General features: G+C 51.8%; 5 protein-coding genes across 5 annotated transcripts, besides 2 other annotated features; 4 read left to right on the top strand and 1 right to left on the bottom strand.

Annotated features, from left to right (window-relative positions):
- Positions 1–1,137: 1,137 nt before the first annotated feature.
- ACLA_002590 (histone acetyltransferase TRA1) lies at positions 1,138–13,042 on the top strand (the record flags this gene model as incomplete). The annotated part of the gene is made up of 3 exons (XM_001276273.1): positions 1,138–1,189; positions 1,294–1,451; positions 1,532–13,042. 3 exons carry the CDS (start codon positions 1,138–1,140, stop codon positions 13,040–13,042), a joined length of 11,721 nt encoding a protein of 3,906 aa, XP_001276274.1.
- Positions 13,043–13,545: 503 nt separating this feature from the next.
- On the bottom strand, positions 13,546–14,479 carry ACLA_002580 (Saf4/Yju2 family protein; the record flags this gene model as incomplete). Its single annotated transcript, XM_001276272.1, has 3 exons — positions 13,546–14,216; positions 14,276–14,403; positions 14,457–14,479. 3 exons carry the CDS (start codon positions 14,477–14,479, stop codon positions 13,546–13,548), a joined length of 822 nt encoding a protein of 273 aa, XP_001276273.1.
- Positions 14,480–15,083: 604 nt separating this feature from the next.
- Positions 15,084–17,387, top strand: ACLA_002570 (anaphase promoting complex subunit CDC16; the record flags this gene model as incomplete). The annotated part of the gene is made up of 2 exons (XM_001276271.1): positions 15,084–15,180; positions 15,238–17,387. The coding sequence occupies 2 exons, from the start codon at positions 15,084–15,086 to the stop codon at positions 17,385–17,387; spliced, it is 2,247 nt and encodes a 748-aa protein (XP_001276272.1).
- Positions 17,388–18,607: 1,220 nt separating this feature from the next.
- Positions 18,608–20,088, top strand: ACLA_002560 (uncharacterized protein; the record flags this gene model as incomplete). The annotated part of the gene is made up of 2 exons (XM_001276270.1): positions 18,608–19,580; positions 19,637–20,088. The coding sequence occupies 2 exons, from the start codon at positions 18,608–18,610 to the stop codon at positions 20,086–20,088; spliced, it is 1,425 nt and encodes a 474-aa protein (XP_001276271.1).
- Positions 19,594–19,621: a microsatellite.
- Positions 19,595–19,621: a microsatellite.
- A 1,090-nt stretch (positions 20,089–21,178) lies between the features above and the next one.
- Positions 21,179–22,634, top strand: ACLA_002550 (putative cytochrome P450; the record flags this gene model as incomplete). Its single annotated transcript, XM_001276269.1, has 2 exons — positions 21,179–21,287; positions 21,361–22,634. The coding sequence occupies 2 exons, from the start codon at positions 21,179–21,181 to the stop codon at positions 22,632–22,634; spliced, it is 1,383 nt and encodes a 460-aa protein (XP_001276270.1).
- Positions 22,635–22,694: the final 60 nt, after the last annotated feature.

The following is a 22,694-nucleotide window of genomic DNA, read 5'->3' as shown; positions in this document are numbered from 1 at the left end:
CCCCGCTAAAACTCCGTTTTTCCTTTTCCTTTTTTTTTTTTCTTACCTGGTGCAATGATGGCATAGCGACTACGAGCTGCGATGATAGTGTATTTGACTTGGGTTGGCTCGACATCCGGAACAAGCCACGCATGCTAGGCTTTTGCCTCGTCCCATTGCTCGCTTTCTTCTTCTCTTCACCTTTCTTTTGTACATGACTTTCCATATCCTTCTCAATACGCGCGTGGCTCATAGAGCCCGTGAGTCGAGCAAGCGGACATTTGATTTGGACTATTAGAACTTTGTTCGGGTCTGGAGAACGGGTGCGAATGGCGTTTCACTCGATCGACCTTGATGTCGGTGAATCCTTTTTGAGTTCTCAAATAAGCAAGCACTTTCGGCAGAGCCTTGAGCCGGCATCAAAACTTGATTTGGTTTTTCGTCCTCCATTAATGACTTCTTCCATGGCAGATCCAAATCCGCACTAGGTGTAAGACAATACTTCAGAAGGGAAACTCGTCCATCGTCCATGGTCCATAAGGTAGGTACAACCGTACAGTAGTAGCCGGCGCACGTGCCTCAGGCACCACAACTGACAACTTGCTTTATGAGTTTTTGATAGGTCCTGGAGCCGGGGCCGACGCAGTAGACGCGCGGTAGTCGGAACGGGGAAATAGACACCCGCTCTTTCCACTTTAGGCCTAGTGTTTCGTTCGGGGTCTCTGCGACACCCGCGTTCTGCTGTACAGCTTTCTGCTCTCTAGAGTCCGTCTCTACTCTCTGGGCATGAGTCTGCGTCGGCGCGCAGTTCGCTATTGAAATTCCCTTGTCAACCCCGTCACTCCCCGCTCCTCCACAGTCATTCTCAATACTCTCGCTAGGGGCGGATACCTTCATTTCCGATCATCAATCCAAAAATTAGCCAAGGGGGGCCTTAATGACTTAACGATTGTGTTTCTGTTTGCTCTCTCTCTCTAAGGCGTTTGCGGGCGAATCTCAAAAGCCTTCACCTCCCTCGATATTCCTGCATGTGAACAGAACACGCGAATTCCAAGATAGTGCTGGCCCCTCGTTAATCAGCCGGCCTCGCGGCCTGGCAGCGATCAAATTCTCGTTTGATACACTCGACGTTTCTCCCAGCCGGGAGCCATCGCAGCCATGGAGCGGAGTATCGATATCTACGCCAGCAAGCTGGGCGACGACAAGCTTGGTATGTTTCTCGATAACCTCGCTAGGAGAGCGATGTGCGAGTCCGGCGCCCTGGGGTCTTTCAAATATAGTTTCTCGGTCCTAACTAATGCTTTCGGTAATTAGATGTCAAGATCAGGGCCAATGTTGCGGTCGAGCTTCGAGATAGCATAGAACCCTTATGCTCCGGTGCAAACTATCCCATCTTCCTTGCCAAGTTATGGCCGGTGTTCAAGAATATTCTCAAGGGAGAGCCGGTGTTCACAAATTTGTCGTTCGAGCAGGTAAGTCGCATCATTCGTTGTCTTGGAGGGATATCGACTTGTGCGAACTCGGACTCATGATTCTGCCCTCGAAACTTCAGAAATTGCGGAACTGTGTACTCGAGACGTTACATCGGCTGCCAATGGCCTCCCCGGATGTCGAGCCCTACGCTGCGGATATGGTGGACCTGCTGATGGAACTGGTGCGCATCGAGAACGAGGAGAACGCCGTCCTCTGCATGAAGACTATCATGGATTTGGAACGGAACCAGGCAAAAGCGACGGCGGCCCGGGTGCAGCCCTTCCTCGAGCTGATCCAGGAGATGTTCCAGACAATGGAACAGGTGGTTCGCGACACCTTCGACACACCAAGCCAGGCCACTCCGTCGGGGATGCCGTCGACGCCAAGTGCTACGGTTCAGACCTTTCAGTCTCCGCGACCCAGCTCGCCTGCCACATCGGTGTCCGATCTCGGCCCGGACCAACAAGCCAGCAACGTCCTGCTGAAAGGCATGCAGTCCTTCAAGGTTCTGGCGGAGTGTCCCATCATCGTTGTGTCCATTTTCCAGACTCATCGGAACTCCGTGTCGGCCAATGTCAAGCTGTTTGTGCCGTTGATCAAAAGTATCCTCCTGCTTCAAGCCAAGCCGCAGGAGAGAGCGCATGCGGAGGCCGCAGCTCAAGGGACAATATTCACGGGCGTGTGCAGGGAGATCAAGAATCGAGCTGCCTTTGGCGAATTCATCACAGCACAGGTCAAGACAATGAGCTTTCTTGCATACCTGCTTCGCATGTATGCGCACCAGCTGCAAGACTTCCTTCCAACCCTTCCCTCGGTTGTAGTTCGACTACTTCAGGACTGTCCCCGGGAGAAATCCAGCGCCAGAAAGGAGCTGCTTGTGGCTATCCGTCATATTATTAATTTTAATTATCGGAAGATCTTCCTGGAGAAGATCGATGAGCTTCTTGACGAGCGGACGCTTATTGGCGATGGCCTCACCGTATACGAAACTATGCGGCCTCTCGCCTACAGTATGCTTGCAGACCTAATACACCACGTACGTGATCACCTCACTCGGGACCAGATTCGGCGGACCGTCGAAGTATACACCAAGAATCTTCATGATGACTTCCCTGGGACAAGTTTCCAGACAATGAGCGCTAAACTTCTCTTGAACATGGCCGAGAGGATCGCCAAACTAGATGATAAGCGGGAAGCTCGTTACTTCTTAATTATGATCTTGGATGCTATCGGTGACAAGTTTGCTTCCATCAACCATCAGTTCGACAACGCTGTAAAGGTCTCCAAGGCATACAAGGCAAGCAGAAAAGATGTTGAGCCCTCTTCAGAGAGGTACTTGGCGGACAAGCATCACCCCCCGGACTGGGATGAGATTGATATATTCTCGGCATCGCCGATCAAAACCTCGAATCCTCGCGATCGCGGAGGGGACCCGGTTTCGGACAATATCTTCTTATTCAAGAACCTGATCAACGGCCTAAAGAACATCTTTCACCAACTCAAGAACTGTAACCCGGAACATATCCAAATTGATCCAAACAATGTTCCAATCAATTGGTCTGAGGTCTCTTATGGTTATAACGCCGAAGAAGTTCGAGTTATCAAGAAGTTGTTCCACGAGGGTGCGCGTGTATTCAAGTACTATGGCGTCGACCAGCCTGCTCCGGAGGTGACATACACTTCTCCCTTTGACTTCCTTGCCAGTCAATACACAGCGCCGATGTCGCGAGAAGAGAAGGAGCTTCTCGAGAGTTTCGGAACCGTTTTTCACTGCATCGACACGGCCACCTTCCATGAGGTCTTCCATTCTGAGATCCCATACCTCCACGAGCTCATGTTTGAGCACGGGGCCCTCCTCCATCTTCCCCAATTCTTCCTTGCCAGCGAAGCCACATCTCCCGCATTCTCTGGCATGGTGCTCCAGTATCTCATGGATCGGATACATGAAGTGGGAACCTCTGACATGAGCAAAGCCAAGATTTTGTTGAGGATGTTCAAACTATCTTTCATGGCTGTGACTCTCTTCTCTGTCCAGAATGAACAAGTACTGCATCCTCATGTAACCAAGATTGTTACCAAATGCATTGACCTTTCGGTGACTGCTGAAGAGCCCATGAACTATTTCCTTCTTCTGCGGTCACTCTTTCGCAGCATTGGTGGCGGTCGGTTCGAACTGCTATATAAGGAAATCCTTCCGCTGCTAGAGATGCTCCTCGAGACGTTCAACAACCTGCTCCTTGCGGCCCGGAAACCTCAGGAGCGAGATCTCTATGTTGAGCTCACTCTCACTGTGCCAGCTCGCTTGTCCCATCTCTTGCCGCACCTGAGCTATCTCATGCGACCTATTGTAGTAGCTCTGCGTGCGGATTCGGACCTCGTAGGACAGGGTCTGCGAACACTCGAGCTTTGTGTTGACAATCTCACTGCTGACTATCTGGATCCAATCATGGCTCCCATCATGGACGAGTTGATGACAGCCCTTTGGGATCATTTGCGACCCCATCCCTATAATCACTTCCATGCTCACACGACAATGAGGATCCTGGGCAAACTCGGTGGCCGCAACCGAAAGTTCCTTAACCACCCCCCTGAGCTTACCTTTGAGCAGTACTCAGACGATGCGCCAAGTTTCGATATCAAACTCATCGGGCCAAGCGAAAAACGGCCATTTCCTAGTGAGATTGGAGTCGATCTTGCTGTCAGGAAGTTGATGGAGGTGCCCAAAACACCAGCGGCTAAGGCTTCTGATAGCTATTACAAACAGCAGGCCTTCCGCATGCTCTCCTCTCAACTGAAGCTTTATATTGGCTATGAGAATCTCCCAGAGGATCTCTCCACGCTACTGCGTCTTAATGCCAACGACCTTTTTGATAACAAAACAACGGGAATGGCTGATATACTGGAGAAATCTGAGCGATCTAGCTCCATCGCCAAGAAACAGGCTCAGGAAGGCACATTGAAGAAGCTGCTGAAGGCTTGCATCCTCGCCACTACCATTCCGGATCTTGAACAGACTGCAACAGCTTTCGTGGCCGATGTGTGCAAGCATTTTGCAGTTGTGGAAGTCGGTCGGGCCCTCGCCGTGGCGCGGCATAACCGGAAGCCCTTTGACGTTGCCAGTGGCGAAGGTCCTGTGTACCTTGACTCCCGGGTCCTCGCCGAAGCCATCGTAGAATGTCTTTCTTCTGACGATGTTCACGTGCGTGAAGGTGCTGAGGCGACCATGCAGATTATGAAAGAGGCCGCTGCGATCATCTTTGGAGCTCCAGAACGTGCTTCAAAGTTGCCGTTTTTCCAGCACCTAGGCCGTGTCTTTTGCCATAGCTGTCATAGCGAGGAATGGTTCACTAAGGCCGGTGGCAGCCTGGGCATCCATCTTTTCGCTGCCAAGCTGGACCTTGGGGATTCTTGGCTTTTCGAGAAACAATCTGAATTCGTCCGAGCCCTGATGTATGTGATCAAGGATACGCCCTCTGATCTCCCTGCTAGTACTCGCATAAGAGCACAGGAAACATTGGATCTGATCCTGAGAAAATGCTGCAAGAATGCGTCCAAGGATGACATGAAAAACGAGAAAAGCCGTCTTTGGTCTCTATGCGGATTCTTCGTCTATGAGCTCTCACACATGAACAAGTACGTCCGTGAAGCTTCTCGGAAGAGTTTCTCTACGATCGCTGAGGTCCTTGGATGCCAAGTACACGAACTCATCTTTCCCGTCAAAGACCGTCTTCTGCAGTCAATCTTCAACAAGCCTTTGCGAGCTTTGCCATTTCCAACTCAAATTGGCTTCATTGATGCGATAACCTTTTGCTTGAGTCTTCACAACGACATAGTCACCTTCAATGATCCTCTGAATCGGCTGATGTTGGAATCTCTTGCCCTCGCAGATGCTGATGATGAGTCTCTTGCGTCCAAGCCGAATGAGTTTAAGAATGCCGAGATGATCGTCAATCTTCGTGTTGCCTGCCTGCGCCTGCTGTCTATGGCAATGAGCTTTTCTGAGTTCGCCAACACGCCGCAGAATACCAGCCGAGCACGTATCATCTCCGTCTTCTTCAAATCACTCTATTCCCGCTCCCCGGATGTCATCGAGGCGGCAAACGCTGGTCTTCGGGATGTCCTCACCCAGACAAACAAGTTGCCCAAGGATCTACTGCAAAATGGCCTTCGCCCAATCCTAATGAACCTTCAAGACCCCAAACGCCTCAGTGTTGCGGGACTTGATGGCCTTGCTCGCCTTCTTACCCTTCTTACAAACTATTTCAAGGTTGAGATTGGTGCGCGTCTCCTGGACCACATGAAGGTGATAGCAGATGATGCTGTGCTACAGAAAGTTTCATTCAGCCTTGTTGAACAAAATCAGACGATCAAGGTTGTTACGGCAATTTTCAACATCTTTCACCTCCTTCCTCCAGCTGCTACATCATTTATGGAGCATCTTGTGAATAAGGTCTTGGAATTGGAAGAGAAGCTTCGCCGGACATCCAACAGCCCGTTCCGCAGACCGCTTGTGAAGTACCTCAATCGCTATCCGAAGGAGAGTCTTGCATTCTTCCTAGCTCGTTTCAAGGAGGAACGATTCGGCCGCTTCTTTGGTCAAATTCTCGCGGATCCGGAGAGCGAGGCGTTGCGTGCTGCAGTGGTTGCAGACACGGAAGGCTTCAAGACGGCTGCCTTTGGACAAGACCAGGCCGATGGCAGGAACACAGCCGCCATCAACGGCATCTACGTCACGCATTCTATCTGCTTTTACGAAGCAACGAAGCGCTGGCTGGTATCGCATGCTGATCTCAAGATCTTACTTCTGAATGCTGGACGAGACCTCGAGAAAAAGCTACGCATGGATAGGCTTCCCGCCAATGAACGTCTCAGAGTCGAGCAAGCAGAGGATCAGTTGATGGACATATTCACCATCTACCTGTCAGAATCCGTCCAGGATCTGGATTTCCTCTTTGAAGTCATGGATGGGTTGTCTGCGGAGGAACTTAAGCGTACACTGGCCTTCCCGAAGTTCATTTACCGCCACATCATTACCAATGAATCCATTGATTATCGGCGGTCCGTGATCATGCGATGCCTCGACCTGTACGGTCAGCGGTCTTGCTCACAGAAGATGAAGACGTACGCCTTTCACAATCTGGTGAATCCAATTTTCGCCAAGGACGTTCAGACTTCATGGAACAGCCCTCCAAACAGCCCCAAGTTGATGGATAAGAGCATGACTGAGTCTATCCAGAGCCGTTTGTGGCGACCTCAATTGGCTGACTTGAGTGAGGAGTCAAGTCAAGCTGGTGTTGACCACTCGCGTATGGAGCTGCTCCAATTGTCGGCACTGTTGATCAAGTACCATCATCAAACTGTGCAGGATTCTCGCAAGGACATCATCAAGTTCGCCTGGAATTACATTCGTCTTGAGGATATAATCAACAAGTACGGAGCCTATGTCCTCATCAGCTACTTCATTGCCCACTACGAAACGCCCTTCAAGATTGTCATTCAGGTTTACGTTGCCTTGTTGCGAGCACATCAGAATGAGGGTAAAGCGCTTGTCACCCAAGCTCTCGATGTTCTGGCACCTGTGCTACCTACACGAGTGATGGGTATAACGAACAACGCGCAGTCGCCGGATAACAGGTACCCTTTATGGGCAAAGTGGCCTCGGCGAATTCTGGCTGAAGAGACCGCGAATCTACAGCAAGTGATGAGCATCTTTCAGTTCCTTGTGCGGCAGCCAGACCTCTTTTATGAATCTCGCGAGCATTTCGTTCCTCTTATCGTGCCCTCGCTGATCAAGATTGCTGCGCCTCCGAACTCCAACAACGAAAGCAAGAAACTTGCTTTGAATCTGATCGGTTTGATCTGGCACTGGGAGGAGAAGAGAGTCAACAGCAGCCGTATGGCTATGACGAATGGCCACTCGGAGTCGCCCAATGCAAGAAAACGAAAACTCGAAGACACTCAAGCCATGTCCTCTCCTGCTGCATCGCTTGCTCCTCCTAGCTCTCGTGAACGCAGTGAGTATGAGGTGCCTTCCGATCTTCGTGCTGCATTGTCCAAATACCTCATTACCTTCATCACAACTGTGCCTGAAAGATTCCCGGTATCGGCTGCTCGTTTCCGTGAATTACCGACTTCGAAACCACAGCAGCAGCAGCAACAGAACATCCTCACAGGCGATATGGTCAAAAAGGCCGTATTCTTGTTACGGAATCTCCTCTCTCCCGACTATTGGGGTGATCTTGATATTGAACTTTATCAGAAGATCACTGAGCCAATCCTAGCTGGGGAGAAGGCAGACAAGCCTGATGAGAAGCACATCACTAGCATGATCAATGCGTTGCAAGTCGTGCGTGTTCTGCTTGCAGCTAAACCAGATGATTGGATTGCCGCTCGTCTCCCGCTTATTCAAAAGCTGTTCGAGAAGCCCTTGCGCTCCGATAATCCTGAAATCCAAGATTCACTTCATGGAGTAGAAGATGATATGGACATCTCTCCTAAACTGCCACCCCCAATACGGCGAGCCCTCAATTCTCTTCCCGAAGACCAGCCGGAAGAAGAAGACGGCATGGATGTTGAGAACTCGCCTTCCGAATTTGTCACCTACTTGTCAACCATCGCAACAGAAACGCTCTCAGCCAACAACTACATCTCAAGCCTGAACGTCCTTTGGACTTTATCCAAGAGCAAACCGGCCGAGATGGATGCGCATATCACTCAGGTGATGAAGGCGTTCTCCCAGAAATTAGCAAAAGAACATGTTGCAGCCTCGACGAACAACAATCAAACTCCGTATCCACCCGGTGGCGCCAAACCCGCGGAGACTGTGCCAGACCAGCAAGAGTACGAAATCGGTGTTGATTTGATTCTGAAGACAATTGACTTGATCTCTGTGCGCATGTCGCACCTGGGGGAGCACAGACGCCCGTTCCTGAGTGTTCTAGCACAGCTCGTGGAGAGATCGCACAATGAGGCGCTCTGCACCAAAGTGTTGAATATGGTCGAGTCTTGGATCTTCCACTCAACCGAGTCGTGGCCCACATTGAAGGAGAAGACTGCCGTGCTGCACAAAATGCTTCTGTTCGAATCGCGTCCTGACCAGAAAATGCTGAGGAAGTTTTTGGATCTTGTTATTCGGATCTACGAGGATTCCAAGATCACACGCACAGAGCTAACTGTCAGGCTTGAGCATGCTTTCCTGATTGGCACAAGAGCTCAAGATGTCGAGATGCGGAACCGTTTCATGAACATCTTTGACCGGAGTTTGACTCGACTAGCTAGTTCTCGGCTTAGTTATGTGTTGACGTGTCAAAATTGGGATACTCTCGCGGATTCTTTTTGGCTGGCGCAGGCCTCTCATCTCATCCTCGGGTGTGTCGACACGACAACTCCAGCGAGACTTCACCCAGATGATTTCACCATATACCCCCTGTCTTTCCTTTTCAGCAACGCGGAGAAGGATGCCAGGAAGGCCGATGTTATGGTTGATATCCAGTTAGAAGCCTTCGTCTCCGAAAGGAAGCGATTCGTGGCTGAGATTGGTGACATGAGGACTCGTGATCTTATAGAGCCGCTCATTCAACTCCAGCACACCGATCCCAAGGTCGCTTACAGCTTATGGACTACACTTTTCCCCATCTTCTGGTCTACGTTATCAAGGGAGGATCGCATTGATTTGGAGAAGGGCATGGTCACCCTGCTCACGCGTGAATACCACCAAAGACAACTGGATAAGCGGCCGAATGTTGTGCAAGCTCTGCTTGAAGGTGCGGTCAGGGCTAAGCCTCGGTTCAAGATTCCTCCCCATGTGATGAAGTACCTCAGTCGTACTTACGATGCTTGGTACACTGCTGCCACATATCTGGAGGAATCGGCTATCAGCCCGATTATCGATACTCCAACTGTACGCGAGAGCAATCTCGACGCGTTAGTCGAAGTTTATGCCGGCCTGCAGGAGGATGACTTCTTTTACGGTACTTGGCGGCGCAGGTGCAAGTTCGTCGAGACCAACGCGGCGCTGTCTTACGAGCAGCAAGGAATGTGGGATAAGGCTCAGCAGCTGTATGAGAATGCTCAAATCAAGGCGCGGTCGGGTGCAATGCCGTTCTCTCAAGGCGAATACTACCTGTGGGAAGACCATTGGTTGATCTGTGCTCAGAAACTGCAGCAATGGGAGATCCTAAGCGACTTTGCCAAGCATGAGAATCTCAATGATCTTCTCCTGGAATCCGCTTGGAGAAACATTGAGAATTGGCAAAGCGAAGGCAACCGGGAGCAGCTGGAGTCGCTTATCAAGTCCGTCTCTGACGCACCCACACCCAGACGCACATTCTTCCAAGCTTTCATGTCTCTCTTGCAGTTCCACCTCAAGAAAGAGAATTTGCAAGACTTCAATGGCGTCTGCGATGAGTCAATCCAGCTATCCATCCGCAAATGGCTGCAGCTGCCGAAGCGGATCACTAACGCTCATATCCCGATCTTGCAGCATTTTCAACTGCTGGTTGAGCTTCACGATGCTAGCCACATTTGTGCGAGCTTGTCCCAGACCAATGAGCGAAATCTGGACACTAAGTCCGCTGAGTTGAAGCTGCTGCTTGGAACCTGGCGGGATCGTCTTCCGAATCTGTGGGATGACATCAATGCCTGGCAGGACCTTGTCACCTGGCGGCAGCATATCTTCCAGCTGATCAATGCGACGTATCTGAGCCTCCTGCCTCCGCAGACTAACAACGTCGCGAGCAATTCCTACGCCTACCGTGGCTACCATGAAACCGCATGGATCATCAACAGGTTTGCCCATGTTGCTCGCAAGCACCAGATGCCTGAAGTCTGCATCAACCAGCTCAGCCGCATCTATACACTCCCGAATATCGAGATTCAAGAAGCTTTCTTGAAGCTTCGAGAACAAGCGAAATGTCACTACCAGAATCCCAAGGAACTCAATAGTGGATTGGACGTCATCAACAATACGAATCTCAACTACTTTGGTGCGCAGCAGAAAGCCGAGTTCTACACTCTTAAGGGCATGTTCTTGGCCAAGCTTAACCATGTCAATGAGGCAAATGAGGCGTTTGGAGTCGCCCTTTACTACGATTTAAGACTTGCAAAGGCGTGGTCCGAGTGGGGCCAGTACAGCGACCAGCGCTTCAAGGCCGACCCCTCTGACTACGAGTTGGCTAGCAATGCAGTTAGTTGCTATCTCGAGGCTGCCGGTCTATACAAGAATGCCAAATCAAGGAAACTACTCAGTCGTATCCTTTGGCTTCTCAGTCTGGATAACGAAGAGGGCCGCATTGCTGGAGCTTTTGAAAACTTCAAGGGAGATACACCTGTGTGGTACTGGATCACCTTCATTCCGCAGCTCCTCACCAGCCTATCTCACCGAGAGGCACGTCTTTGCAAAGCCGTCTTGGTCAAGATCGCGAAACTGTATCCGCAGGCGCTCTTCTTCCTACTTCGTACGAACCGCGAGGACATGCTCAGCATCAAGAAACAACATGACCAGAAGCAGGAGAAGCTGAACCGTGCCCGTCAACAGCAGGCCTCGCCACTTGCAAAGTCTTCACCGGTGACGGCTGATGGCTCACCTGCTCTGAGTTCACAGTCTGCTAATGTAACCCCGGTCCAAGGCCAGGCGGGCCAGGTAGCTAAAGTCCAAGCTCAATCCCACCCCCAAGGTTTGGCTCAAGGCCAGACTCCAGGCCAGGCCCAGATCAAGAATCAGAATCTCGCCCAACAATCCCCTGCTCCGGGTCAGCCTCAGCTTCAGGTACCCGGTCAACAGCACATGCAAGTTCCCAATGCAGCCCCTGGCCAGCCCCAAGCTCCTGGGCAGCCGCAGATGAAGCAAGCTCCGGGTCAACAACAGGTTCATCTGCAAGTTCCTGGGCAGAATGGAGTGCCTCAGCCGGCTCCAAACGCTGCCGCCGCAGAATCAGAGAAAGAGCCTCTCAAGAAACCGTGGGAGTACTCGGATGAGATCATGTCTGGTCTAAAGACTGCTTTCCCGCTGCTTGCGCTCTCGATGGAGACGATGGTCGATCAAATCCACAAGAACTTCAAATGTCCACCTGATGAAGATGCCTATCGTCTGATTGTAGCTTTGCTCAACGATGGGTTAGCATACGTGGGCCGCATGCCTGGTTCCTACGCCCAAGACTTCAAACTTCCCGCCGCCACGGAAGCCAATATCACGCGGTTCGCAGAGACGATTCTGCCGGCTCATATTCGCAAGTCATTCGAAGCTGATTTCGTTGTGAAGAAGCCAACTATGTACGAGTATATTCAGAAGCTACGTCGCTGGCGTGACAAATTTGAGGAGAAGCTTGATCGTCGCGCTCCATACCAGTTCCTGGAGACATACTCACCACATCTCAGCGAGTTCCGATTCCTGAAATTTGATGAGGTCGAGGTGCCAGGCCAATACCTGTTACACAAGGACAAGAACCAGGATTTCGTCCGCATTGACAGATTCCTGCCAGATATTGACATCGTCCGGGGCATTGGTGTCTGTCACCGCCGACTCAAGATTCGTGGCCATGATGGTAGTGTACATGCATTCGCTGTCCAACATCCCGCAGCTCGTCACTGTAGACGAGAAGAGCGCATCCTACAGCTCTTCCGTATCTTCAATGGGCTGTTGGGCAAACGCAAGGAGAGCCGGCGCCGCAATCTGTACTTTCACCTTCCACTCATGGTTCCACTCGCACCTCATATTCGCCTGGTGCGCGACGATCCCTCGTACATCTCGATGCAGGGTATCTTCGAGGACTACTGCCGCCGGGTGGGCACAAACAAGGATGAGCCGGTTCTGTTTACCATGGAGAAGATGCGTTCGTTGGCGGAGACAAAGCAGAACGTAAGCCAATCTAAGTGTATCTTGCAGCTCAACACAGCTAACCTCTCAAAGCGCACACCGGATCAACAACAGGTTCTTCGGACTGAAATTCTCACAGCCATTCAAGAGAAGTGGGCACCAAGTACGATTGTGAAGGACTACTTCCAAAAGGTGTATCCGAACTTTGCAGATTTCTGGCTTTTCCGTCGGCAATTCGCCTATCAGTATGCGGCTGTCGCATTCATGACATACGTGATGCATATGGGCAACCGGTACCCCAACAAGATCATGATTTCTAGGTCTACAGGTGATATCTGGGGAACAGAACTGATACCAGCGATCAACCCCGCAAAGGCTTTCTTCTACAACCCAGAACAGGTGCCTTTCCGTCTTACACCCAACATCCAGACACTGATGGGGCCGATCGCCACCGAAGGTCTGTTTGCATGTGCCTTGATGGCCATTGCTCGATGCCTTACCGAAGCACGTCATGAGCTTGAGCAACAGCTCAGCATCTTCGTTCGAGATGAGATGATGTTCTGGGCTACGGCGCAGCATCGTGGTGTGCTTCCAGTGGCCCAGCTTCGCGATCTGGTGTACAACAATAGTGATATTATTGTCAACCGGGCTGTCAGCCTAGCCAGCCCACCGGAAGGTAACCTGCCGGCCAATCAAACCACCATTGATCTGATCTCCAAGGCCGTGAACCCTCAGCATCTGGCCTCCTGTGACGCTTTGTGGATGCCATACCTCTAAAAGATGCGCGACGACCGGTGCCTGTCTCTCATCATTGTCTTATTATGTACTCTTTGGTCGGCGTTTGACTCTTTCAGGTGGATCGCATCGGGTTCGCTGGGGAGGTCTCATGGGTTCGGGAAACAGTTGAAGGGCATGGTTGATTTTTTTACTGGATTTTCATTCTAGCGTGGCGCTCTGGGTTGTCTTTCCCTGCGGGATATGCTCGTCCTGCTTATGATATCATTGTTTCTTTCTTCGCATTTTGTTGGCTCCTTACAATTTTTCTCTTTGAGCTTGGATCCCGCAGGGCTTTGCATTGGCAGCAACGTTTGTTTACCACTTTGATATAGTTTGATTTGAATATGGCGTATCGTGATTAGGATATACAAGTCATTGCAGTGATTAATTCCACGTTTAATATCAATAGCTTTGGAAATTTTGATGGCCACGCTATACCTATGTAAAAAAACACAACGCCGAGGGTTGAAGATAGCTTGAATATCACTGCGAAGCAGATGGCATCATACCAAAGATGGCTTGGGCTTCTTTTTGATGCCCAGACCGTTGACTAAAGGCTTCTTCGGCTTTTTGACCCTCGCGAATGAAGGCGCGGGCGGCGTTTCAGTCTCCAAAGGAGCTCCACCAAGCGCCTCCTCATCAACCAATCTCTTGACCTTTTCACCAGTTTCTGTCGTGAAGGCACGACGAGCAGCCTCCTCGATCTCCTTCTCGATCCGCAACCGCTCCTCATCAACTTCATCCCGCACATGAGCAAGCGCCGCCTCATCGCCCAGCGCCTCATTCCGCTCGATCCTCGCATTCCGCGTCCGAATCTCATCCAGCGCATCCGCAATCGCCATTTCCCGCTTCGAATCGAGCATCTTCTCCTCCAACTCGGCCATCTTGTCCCGCTCCAGGCGCTCCTGCTCCTCATTCTCCTCGCGCTCCAGCCTATCCAGCGTCTCTTGCTCCGTCTCCTCGATGTCGGCCTTGGCGTCGCGCCAGGGCTCGAAGTTCCGCTTCGCGCCCTTCTCCGCCTTGTAGTCCATCGCTTTGGGATCTGTCAAGAACGTGATTTCGCCGCTGCAGCGCGTGCACCGGATGTAGAAGCGATAAATGGGGATGTTGAGGTACTTCTGATCCGTGGTCTCTTTGCGCGCGTTGAACTTGCGCCCTTTGTAGATGTATTCGCCTTCAGACATGTTAGTAATTAGCTTTCTTGGGGCGCGAGTCGTGATGTAGGGGACATACCGCAGTGGGTGCATTTCATGGAAAAGGGTGCCATTAATCGCACAGTTATGACCTTTGGGCCTGTGGATGGCAGGTGCTTCGGCGTTCTTCCGATGGAGGATGGATCGAAATCCGGGGGGTAGTATTTGCTGAGGGGCTGTTAGCTGAGGTTCTTCTGTGCTAAGAGTTCGCGTGGACGTACCTGAGCACTTTTCTTTCGGACATTGTTGCGGTGCGGTGGTAAAACTGGGAATGAAAATAAGTAGTTGCAAAGTTTCTACAGGAAGTACTCTGATATCCGAGTACTATGGACTTGTGAAAGGGACCGAGTGACTGGAATAGCTTCTGACGGGGAATGGAGAACTTGGATTGAGGCGTATATATTGACAGCGGCGATAAGAGATGCATAAACCACGTGACTGATTCACTACTTAGTAATTCACTATGCACTGACCCTCTTATGCAGAGATCCGCCTGGAGACGGATGGCCCGATCAGGCAGGACGCACGGGCCAATTCGACGCGCTTGCGATCTGCCGCCAACTGTAAATAATCAAAGCAGTAGCAGATCAGCCTTTATCACGCACTCTTGCTGCCTCCTCATCCTGCACTAAAAGTCAGAGTGTAGGATTGGGTCTCCTTACTTTTTAGAACAATCAATCCCCTCTCAGGGCTGTTCTTCTTGAAACGGAGAATCTGCTTTATTGGGCGTGTCTCCACCTCTTGAGACTTGGAGTACATACTCTCTATCAATGCGTCTCTGCTATCGCCAGTCTTCTTCGAAATCCTTTGTCCTGCACCGACCTCTTCTTTGAAAGACTTGCTCGGTCATGGAAAAGTTTCTGCGTTCCTGGCGTCAGGATGCGCTCAATCGAGGCCAACACGACGCGGCCATTTACATCGGGGATAAGGTGCTCGCGTTGACAAGTGAGTTGAGCTCGATTGCTTGGAGCGAGATGACAGACTAACAGTATGCCCAACAAGATAGCGACTCGGATGCTTTCTGGCTCGCTCAAGTCCATTTCTCTAACAATAACTACACGCGCGCCCTAGCTCTTTTGTCCCGGAAGGATCTCATCGCGCGAAGCACCGCTTGCCGTTACCTAGCCGCTCATTGTTATATTAAGCAAAATCAATATGATCAGGCTTTGTCAGTGTTGGGCGACCATAATCCGACCCATCTCATCCGCAGCAGCAACAGCCGCCGAAAGCTACAACACCTCACCCTGCGTAACGGCAAAACTACGGGATCTCGAATCGATCGCAATGAGGAGCGGGCGAGGGAGGATGCAAACAATGTTCGGTTCGAGGCGGCGATGTGCTATCTGCGAGGCCTCTGTTTTGCGAAACAAAACGCCTTCGATCGCGCCCGCGATTGCTACAAGGATGCCGTGCGCATTGATGTGCAGTGCTTCGAGGCTTTCGATCAGTTGATGAAGAATTCTCTCATGTCGCCTGCAGAAGAGCTGGAATTTCTCGAGTCTCTCGACTTCGATTCTATCTCGTCCCCCGACCCGTCTGTTGTGCAGGAAGCGGCTCATTTCACCAAGATGCTCTACACTACTCGACTCTCCAAGTACTCATCGCCAGCTATCTTGTCGGATGCGACTGAGACTTTGTCGACACATTATAATCTTGCAGAGAACCCCGACATTCTTCTTTCTCGAGCCGAAGCTCTTTACACGCAATGCCGGTTTGCGGAGGCTCTGGAGCTGACCTCTTCTATTTTGGCCACGGAGACGACGACCGCGCCAAATGTACCGGCGCACAATCATCTTGGACACCCGCCGGCGGTCTATCCCTTGCATCTGGCTTGTCTCTACGAAACAGGCGCGACCAACGCGCTTTTCCTACTTGCCCATACGCTGGCCGACCATGCGCCGGAGGAGCCATACACGTATCTTGCCATCGGTGTCTACTATCTATCCGTTTCCAAGATAGCTGAAGCACGCCGCTTTTTCTCCAAGGCTTCCTTGCTGGACCTGCATTCGGCACCGGCCTGGATTGGATTCGCCCACACCTTTGCAGCTGAGGGAGAACATGATCAAGCCATTGCTGCGTACAGCACTGCAGCCCGACTGTTCCAGGGCAGCCACTTGCCGCAGCTGTTCCTGGGTATGCAGCATCTGGCGTTGAACAATATGTCCTTGGCTCATGAGTATCTATCTGCGGCCTTTGCCATGTCTACGGGTGCGACAGCGGGCACGGTACCGTCGATTCCCAGCAACCCCTCGAGCGGAACCCCCGGCGGCGATCCTCTGGTGCTCAACGAGCTTGGCGTTGTTCTTTATCATCAGAACCACCTTGAAGGTGCTGTAGAGCTATTCAACCAGTCCCTGACACTAGCAACAGCCCTCCATTGCGAGCCAGGAGCCTGGGTAGCCACGCGAGCAAATTTGGGTCACGCCCTGCGCCGGATTGGGCGATATGCAGAATCTCTATCGGAGTTTGATGAGTGCCTTCGTGTTGGCGCCGGTGGTGCTGGCGCAGCTTACGGTCCGTTCCTAGGTGGCAGTGGTAGTACTGCATCCGGGGTGGCAGTATCTGGCGTCGGAGGCTACGAGGACCGCGGCTTGATTGGGTCGTTGCATACTTCGCGCGGCCTCGTTCTGCTCGAACTTGGCCGGACCATGGAGGCTGTGACCGCTCTTCACGAAGCTGTGCGAGTGCTTGGGGCTAGCGGAGGGGGTGATGCTGCTGGAGGTGCGGGCATTGCGGGCACGCTGCTCTCGCGTGCACTTGAAATATGGGCTTTGGAGGGTCACGAAGAGCCAGAGCCATCCCATGACGTCGAGAGGCCGGCCACGAGCCGCACTTCGACTCGTTCGCGAGATCACGGCAAAGGGAAAGTCGTAAGACGCCGTGGGATGACTGAGGAAGAATGGGCAGAGGAAATTCCTCGAGTCAACCCACCCAGTACGGGCCCCGAAACAGAGACGCTGAGCGAGAAGGTCGAGATGGAGCTGGATGATGAGGCAGACGGTTTGTTACGACACGCGATCAGTCGGGTTCGAGGTGGGCGAGGGAGACGACGCCTTGGCTTCAGCCCTGATGTCGAAGCCACAGAAACACCTGGACCAGCAGGAAGTCGTAGCGGCGGATCCAGAGCAGTTCGCAACTATGGCAGGACATGATTCCATTTTTTTCTTTTTTTTGGAACAAGGCAAATTCCGTGGGAGGTAGTATTCAGGCAGCATTGCAACTGGGCGTTTGGATGGATATACCCTGGTTTTATAACTCTTTTGTTTATGCTTTTAGACTGGTAGAGGAAATCCGAGCTCGCTTTTTCATAATGGGTGTAGACAATCAATCGAGCTATGCATAATGAAGCAGTATCGCAACTGTGCTATCAATGTCCCAGCTCCGAACTCTGGTCTTTTCTGTACTTTTGTACAATCAGAATGAAGATGCAGTCACTCAGTTAGTCAGCTGACTGCTGGAGAAGAGGACAAGTCTATCGATTGATTGAAGGTAGAACGAACCATCAATAATTGATCCTCCGTGGTATCTTCAATAATGATCTGTGTTCATCAAAAGAGCCATCCAATAATGCATCATCGAAATGACACCTGCTCATTTGAGACTGTCTCGGTAACCACCAAAATGCCAATAATTAACTGCTCCCCACTGCTAAATTAAGATCACCAGAAGAGAACCAGACGGCGAGATACATCAGAGCTTGGCAATCGGCGACATCCATGGTTTTTGGCCCGTTGCGTCAGAAGCTGTTTGTATCTGATGGTCAAGGTCAGACATGTCGCAGTCTACTTTGGGGGATCTGAACTCCGAGAAACGACAATTGGAAAGTCGAGGTGGACACAGCCTCTCTCTCCAAAGAGGGCTCTGCGGCGTTGTCTTTGGTGGTGACTCTGCGCGCCACTTACTCTGGTCGTCCCTTTTCCTTCCTGGAAGATCAACGAGAGCTTGTCCATCATTGTCACTCTGGGAAAGATTGACACGTCCGCCATGGCTGGTTCGAATTTCTGACCCATTAAAGCCATCCTCCATGGGCCAATCCGATTCAATGACTGACTAAATCTCAATAGCTAAGCCATTTTCTAGGGAACATGAGGGCGGCGTCGGTGCTAATAATAATGGAGACGCCTTGCGGTCGTTGTTGGCTTGTGTCCCTTGTTGGGGAAGTATCCTTTTTTCGTTCTACGAAAAGCATCGGCCGGTTCGGTCGCTGTCTCCTTCCCATTCTTTTTTCTTTTTTAGCTGCTAGCTTCTTGCCCTCCCGTGGTCTTGCGTGTCAGGGCCTGTTGAGCTGTTCCAGACGGCAGACATACTTACAGACAATGCAACTAACCCGTTGAGAGTTGAGATTGACTGCTCCACGATCTCACGCTCAGTAATGGTGCTCCCTAGCTGTTCTCGCTGGCGGCCGCGGCAGGGGATCCTGCTCTGTCTGATCTATGTTATTGGTGCCCTCAGCGTAGGATTCATCGTCGCCATCTGGTATGGCATGAACTCGGACCGAGATTACATCCACCCCCTCCTTACGCAATTGATTCCCGCCGGTCACTGTGCCTGCGAGACTGCAACCACCTTCCAATGCTCGAGCTGTTTGTCATGCGCCAAGCATAGCTTTATCACGCAGCTAACCCCATCGACACATTGGGAGTTTGAGTACGAACGCGATGCGAACAACGAAAGCCTCGATCGAGATCAATGCGACGCTGCATTCCCCGGCTTATACGAAGATGTATTGCGCGGAGTCGCATACTGGCGATCACACGGCGCACTCGCTATGGAGGATTTAGACAATATCAAACTCAAATATGGGATGGCACGGGCATTGATCCACCGGGGGGAGTTGTATGTCGCTGCAGCCCGATCCGTCGGCGAGGACCACCGACGAAAGATCATAGCTGTGCTCAGCTCGATCCACCGCGCGCTGGTCGCCGACCCTCATCGAGCCTCACGCGTTGATTTCGAGTTCGTCTTCTCCGTGGAGGATAAGGTGGAGGACGTGACCAGCGCGGATCATCCAGTCTGGACGCTTGCCCGCACAGCGACGGAGGAGGCCGTCTGGCTGATGCCGGACTTTGGCTTTTGGGCTTGGGACAACCCGGACAATGCAATTGGACCTTATGATCAAGTGGTCGGTTACATTCGGCAGGCCGATGTTCCGTGGGAGGAGAAGAAACGGCAGCTGGTCTGGCGCGGCAAACCCAGTTTCGCACCCAAACTGCGACGTGCCTTGATGGAAGCAGCCCGGGGGAAACCGTGGGGCGATGTGAGACAGGTCAATTGGCAGCAAGACACGAGCAATGCGATCAAGATGGAGGATCACTGCAAGTATATGTTCATCGCACATGTGGAAGGTGAGCATTGTCCTTTTTTTTTTTTTTTTTTTTTTTTTTTTGTCTTCCATTTCCAGTACTGAATCCAATGCGATGTGTTGTAGGTCGATCATATTCCGCCTCGCTGAAATATCGTCAGGCTTGCACCTCTGTCATAGTAGCCCATAAACTGCAGTATATCCAGCACCACCATTACCTCCTTGTGGCGGACGGACCCAGTCAGAACTTTGTGGAAGTAGAACGCGACTTCAGCGATCTTGCCGCGAAAATAGAGCCGCTTCTGCAAGAAACGGATGTCGCCCAACGCATCGCCAACAACAGCGTCAAGACCTTCCGTGAACGGTACTTGACCAAAGCCGCCGAAGCGTGCTACTGGCGGCGTCTCTTTGACGGTTACCGCAGTGTATGGAACAGCACCATGACGCAGGGATCAGACGCCATTCCGATTGATCGAGCATTACGGTACGAATCATTTGTGCTGCTGGAAAGCCCACGCATGTTCGAATTCACCGCATCAAAATCTCCTTGATCGTGGACTTCCTGGACTTCCAGATTATGACCGGCTGTGCAAACTCGGAGTTGAAGGATTCGGCAACCTCTATGGACTATGATGATTCGTTGAGCGTTTCTGCTTTCTCGGGCTGCTTATTGCCTGTTCGTTAGATAATAAATATAATAATATAGATGATACATGGAACGAATTCGTTGGCACTTGCCTGTAATATTCTGAATCGAAGTTTTTGTGGGAAAAAAACAATCTATTTGTCCTCGAAATAATCCAATACTTCGTAGATACTGGTCTCCATTCTCTGCTTCTTTCAAAACGACTAGTGGACGCCATTTGATGCGCTGGAGATGCAGCTGGTTTTGTATGTACTGATGTCTTTATCCCCCGGTCGCAATTCGCAACTAACATAGTACTCTCATTCAGAAGGAATCCCCGGGTTGACTGGTCATTCATTTATCTGCATCCCGAAATATTCATCCCTGCCACCGACAGAGTACAGTATTCCATGTCTTTCGTCGTCATGTCCCTAGTCCTACTTTCACGAGATGATCACCCGGCGCCGCCAGCCACATTCCCTCGACATCACCACCAGACTCTTCCATCAAATCTATCCATCAGGAATGGCTCCTTCGAAGTTTGCACGCAAGGAGCCCGAGCTCGTGATGAACCATGATCTGTGTAGTAAACGAGAGTGCAGCCACTGGGAGAGCGCAGAGTGCATCTAGTGGAGTTCCTAAGCACGACGGAGAGGACGAGCTCTCCCACTATCGAAAGATCGTCGCGCGAATCGACAACAATCGAGTTCTGCAGCTCTCCAGAAAGACCAATCACCGTGCTGCAGACTTGCAGATTACTGCAGGATGAGCTGAAGCTGAAAGTCTGAAATGGGTCAAATGAATGGGGTTTCACAGACCGAGTTGGGCTGCTGGGGTGCGTGGTGGATTTGCATTTAAGATGCTGGCCCTGCCATTTTCTGTCGGGTTGAATTTGCGATTTTCTTGGGCGAAAAGGAGGAAGAAGAAGAAAAAACAAAACCAAACAAAAATAAATAAGCAGCTGTGAGGGAGCAGGAGAACAAGAGGATTTGATCTCCTGGATCAGAAATACCAGGATGCCGACGCCGATTCCGCAACCACCAGGTCTCCCGATCTTGGGTAATCTGTTCGATCTCAAACCGGGCAATACTTGGGGTTCCTTCAACAAATTAGCGGTCAAGTATCGTATGTTTTCCTGACGTGGCTGGCGAGCAATGCTTGGGAAGTAGGAACCAAGGCTAACAGGACTACTGTACAGGTCCCATCTTCAAAATCAGCGTCGTCGGCCACGACATCGTCTTCGTTACCAGTGCGAAGCTTCTCGAGGAGATCTGCGATGAGAAGCGCTTCCGTAAATGTGTAACGGGTCCCATCGTCGAGATCCGCCAGGCTGTCCACGACAGTCTGTTCACAGCGTACCACAATGAAGAAAGCTGGGGCATTGCACACCGTATCATGGCACCGCTGGTCTCCCCCGACGCTGTCGCGGAGGCCTTTGCAGGCATGCGCGAGACCACTAAAGATCTCATCCAGAAATGGACGGCCGGCCCGCGACAACGGGTCAACGTCTGCAACGACCTGGACCGACTGAACCATGCCGCCAACATGCTCTGTTTCTTTGACCAGCGCATCCACTGCCTCGAGGGACAGGAGCCGTCGGTTATCAAGGCCATGGATGCCGCGACAAATGAAGCCATGCGCCGAGCTGCCCGCCCCAAGCTCCTCAACTGGCTCATCTACCAGCGTCGCTTCAACGCCTACAACCGAACTATGCGCGACTACGCCGCCGAGATTGTCGCCCAGCGTCGTGCCTATCCGACCGACAAGAAGGACCTGCTGGATGCCCTCCTGCACGGCAAGGACCCGCAGACGGGCCTGGCCCTCACGGACAGCCAGCACCTCGATGAGATTATCAACATCTTTATTGGAAGTGCGACGTCCCCCAATCTCGTCTCCTTCGCCCTATACTACCTCATGAAGCACCCGCAGGAAATTACCCGCGCGCGCGAGGAGATCGATGGCGTCGTCATCGACCAGCTGGAACACAGGCATCTCGCCTCTCTGCCCTACTGCGAAGCCATCCTGCGTGAGTCGCTGCGACTCTGCGCCACCGCGCCAGGGTTCAACATCGAGCCCATCCCCGGCCAGGAGGAACCGGTCCTGCTGGCTGGCGGCGAGTATCAGATCCCCAACAAGCAGCCGATGATCGCACTGCTGTCCGCTGTGAACCGGGACCCCGAGGTATTCGAGGAACCGGACGCGTTCATCCCCGAGCGGATGGTGGGTGAGAATTACGAACGGCTGCCGGCCGGCGTCAAGAAAGGATTTGGCAACGGCAAGCGCCAGTGCTTCGGCACGCGCTTTGCGTGGGAATGGTGCTTTATGGTCCTCGTCACGATCCTCAGGGAGGTGAACTTTGATCTGGCGGATAAGCAGTACCAGACTGCAGTGGAGGGGATCAATTACAACGGAGCCTTTAGTACGAAGCCGCTGGGACTCTTTGCTGTTACCGGGCCTCGACAGAGGTTATGACCTATGATCTGGACGGATGCGTTGTGATACCATGGGGTGGAACTTAGTATGTCGGTTGTA

This window comes from Aspergillus clavatus, genomic scaffold, assembly GCF_000002715.2.
Source record: "Aspergillus clavatus NRRL 1 1099423829750 genomic scaffold, whole genome shotgun sequence".
Classification (NCBI taxonomy): Eukaryota; Fungi; Ascomycota; class Eurotiomycetes; order Eurotiales; family Aspergillaceae; genus Aspergillus; species Aspergillus clavatus.
The sequence above is the reverse complement of the archived record's forward strand: the minus strand, read 5'-3'. Positions and strand labels throughout refer to the sequence as shown.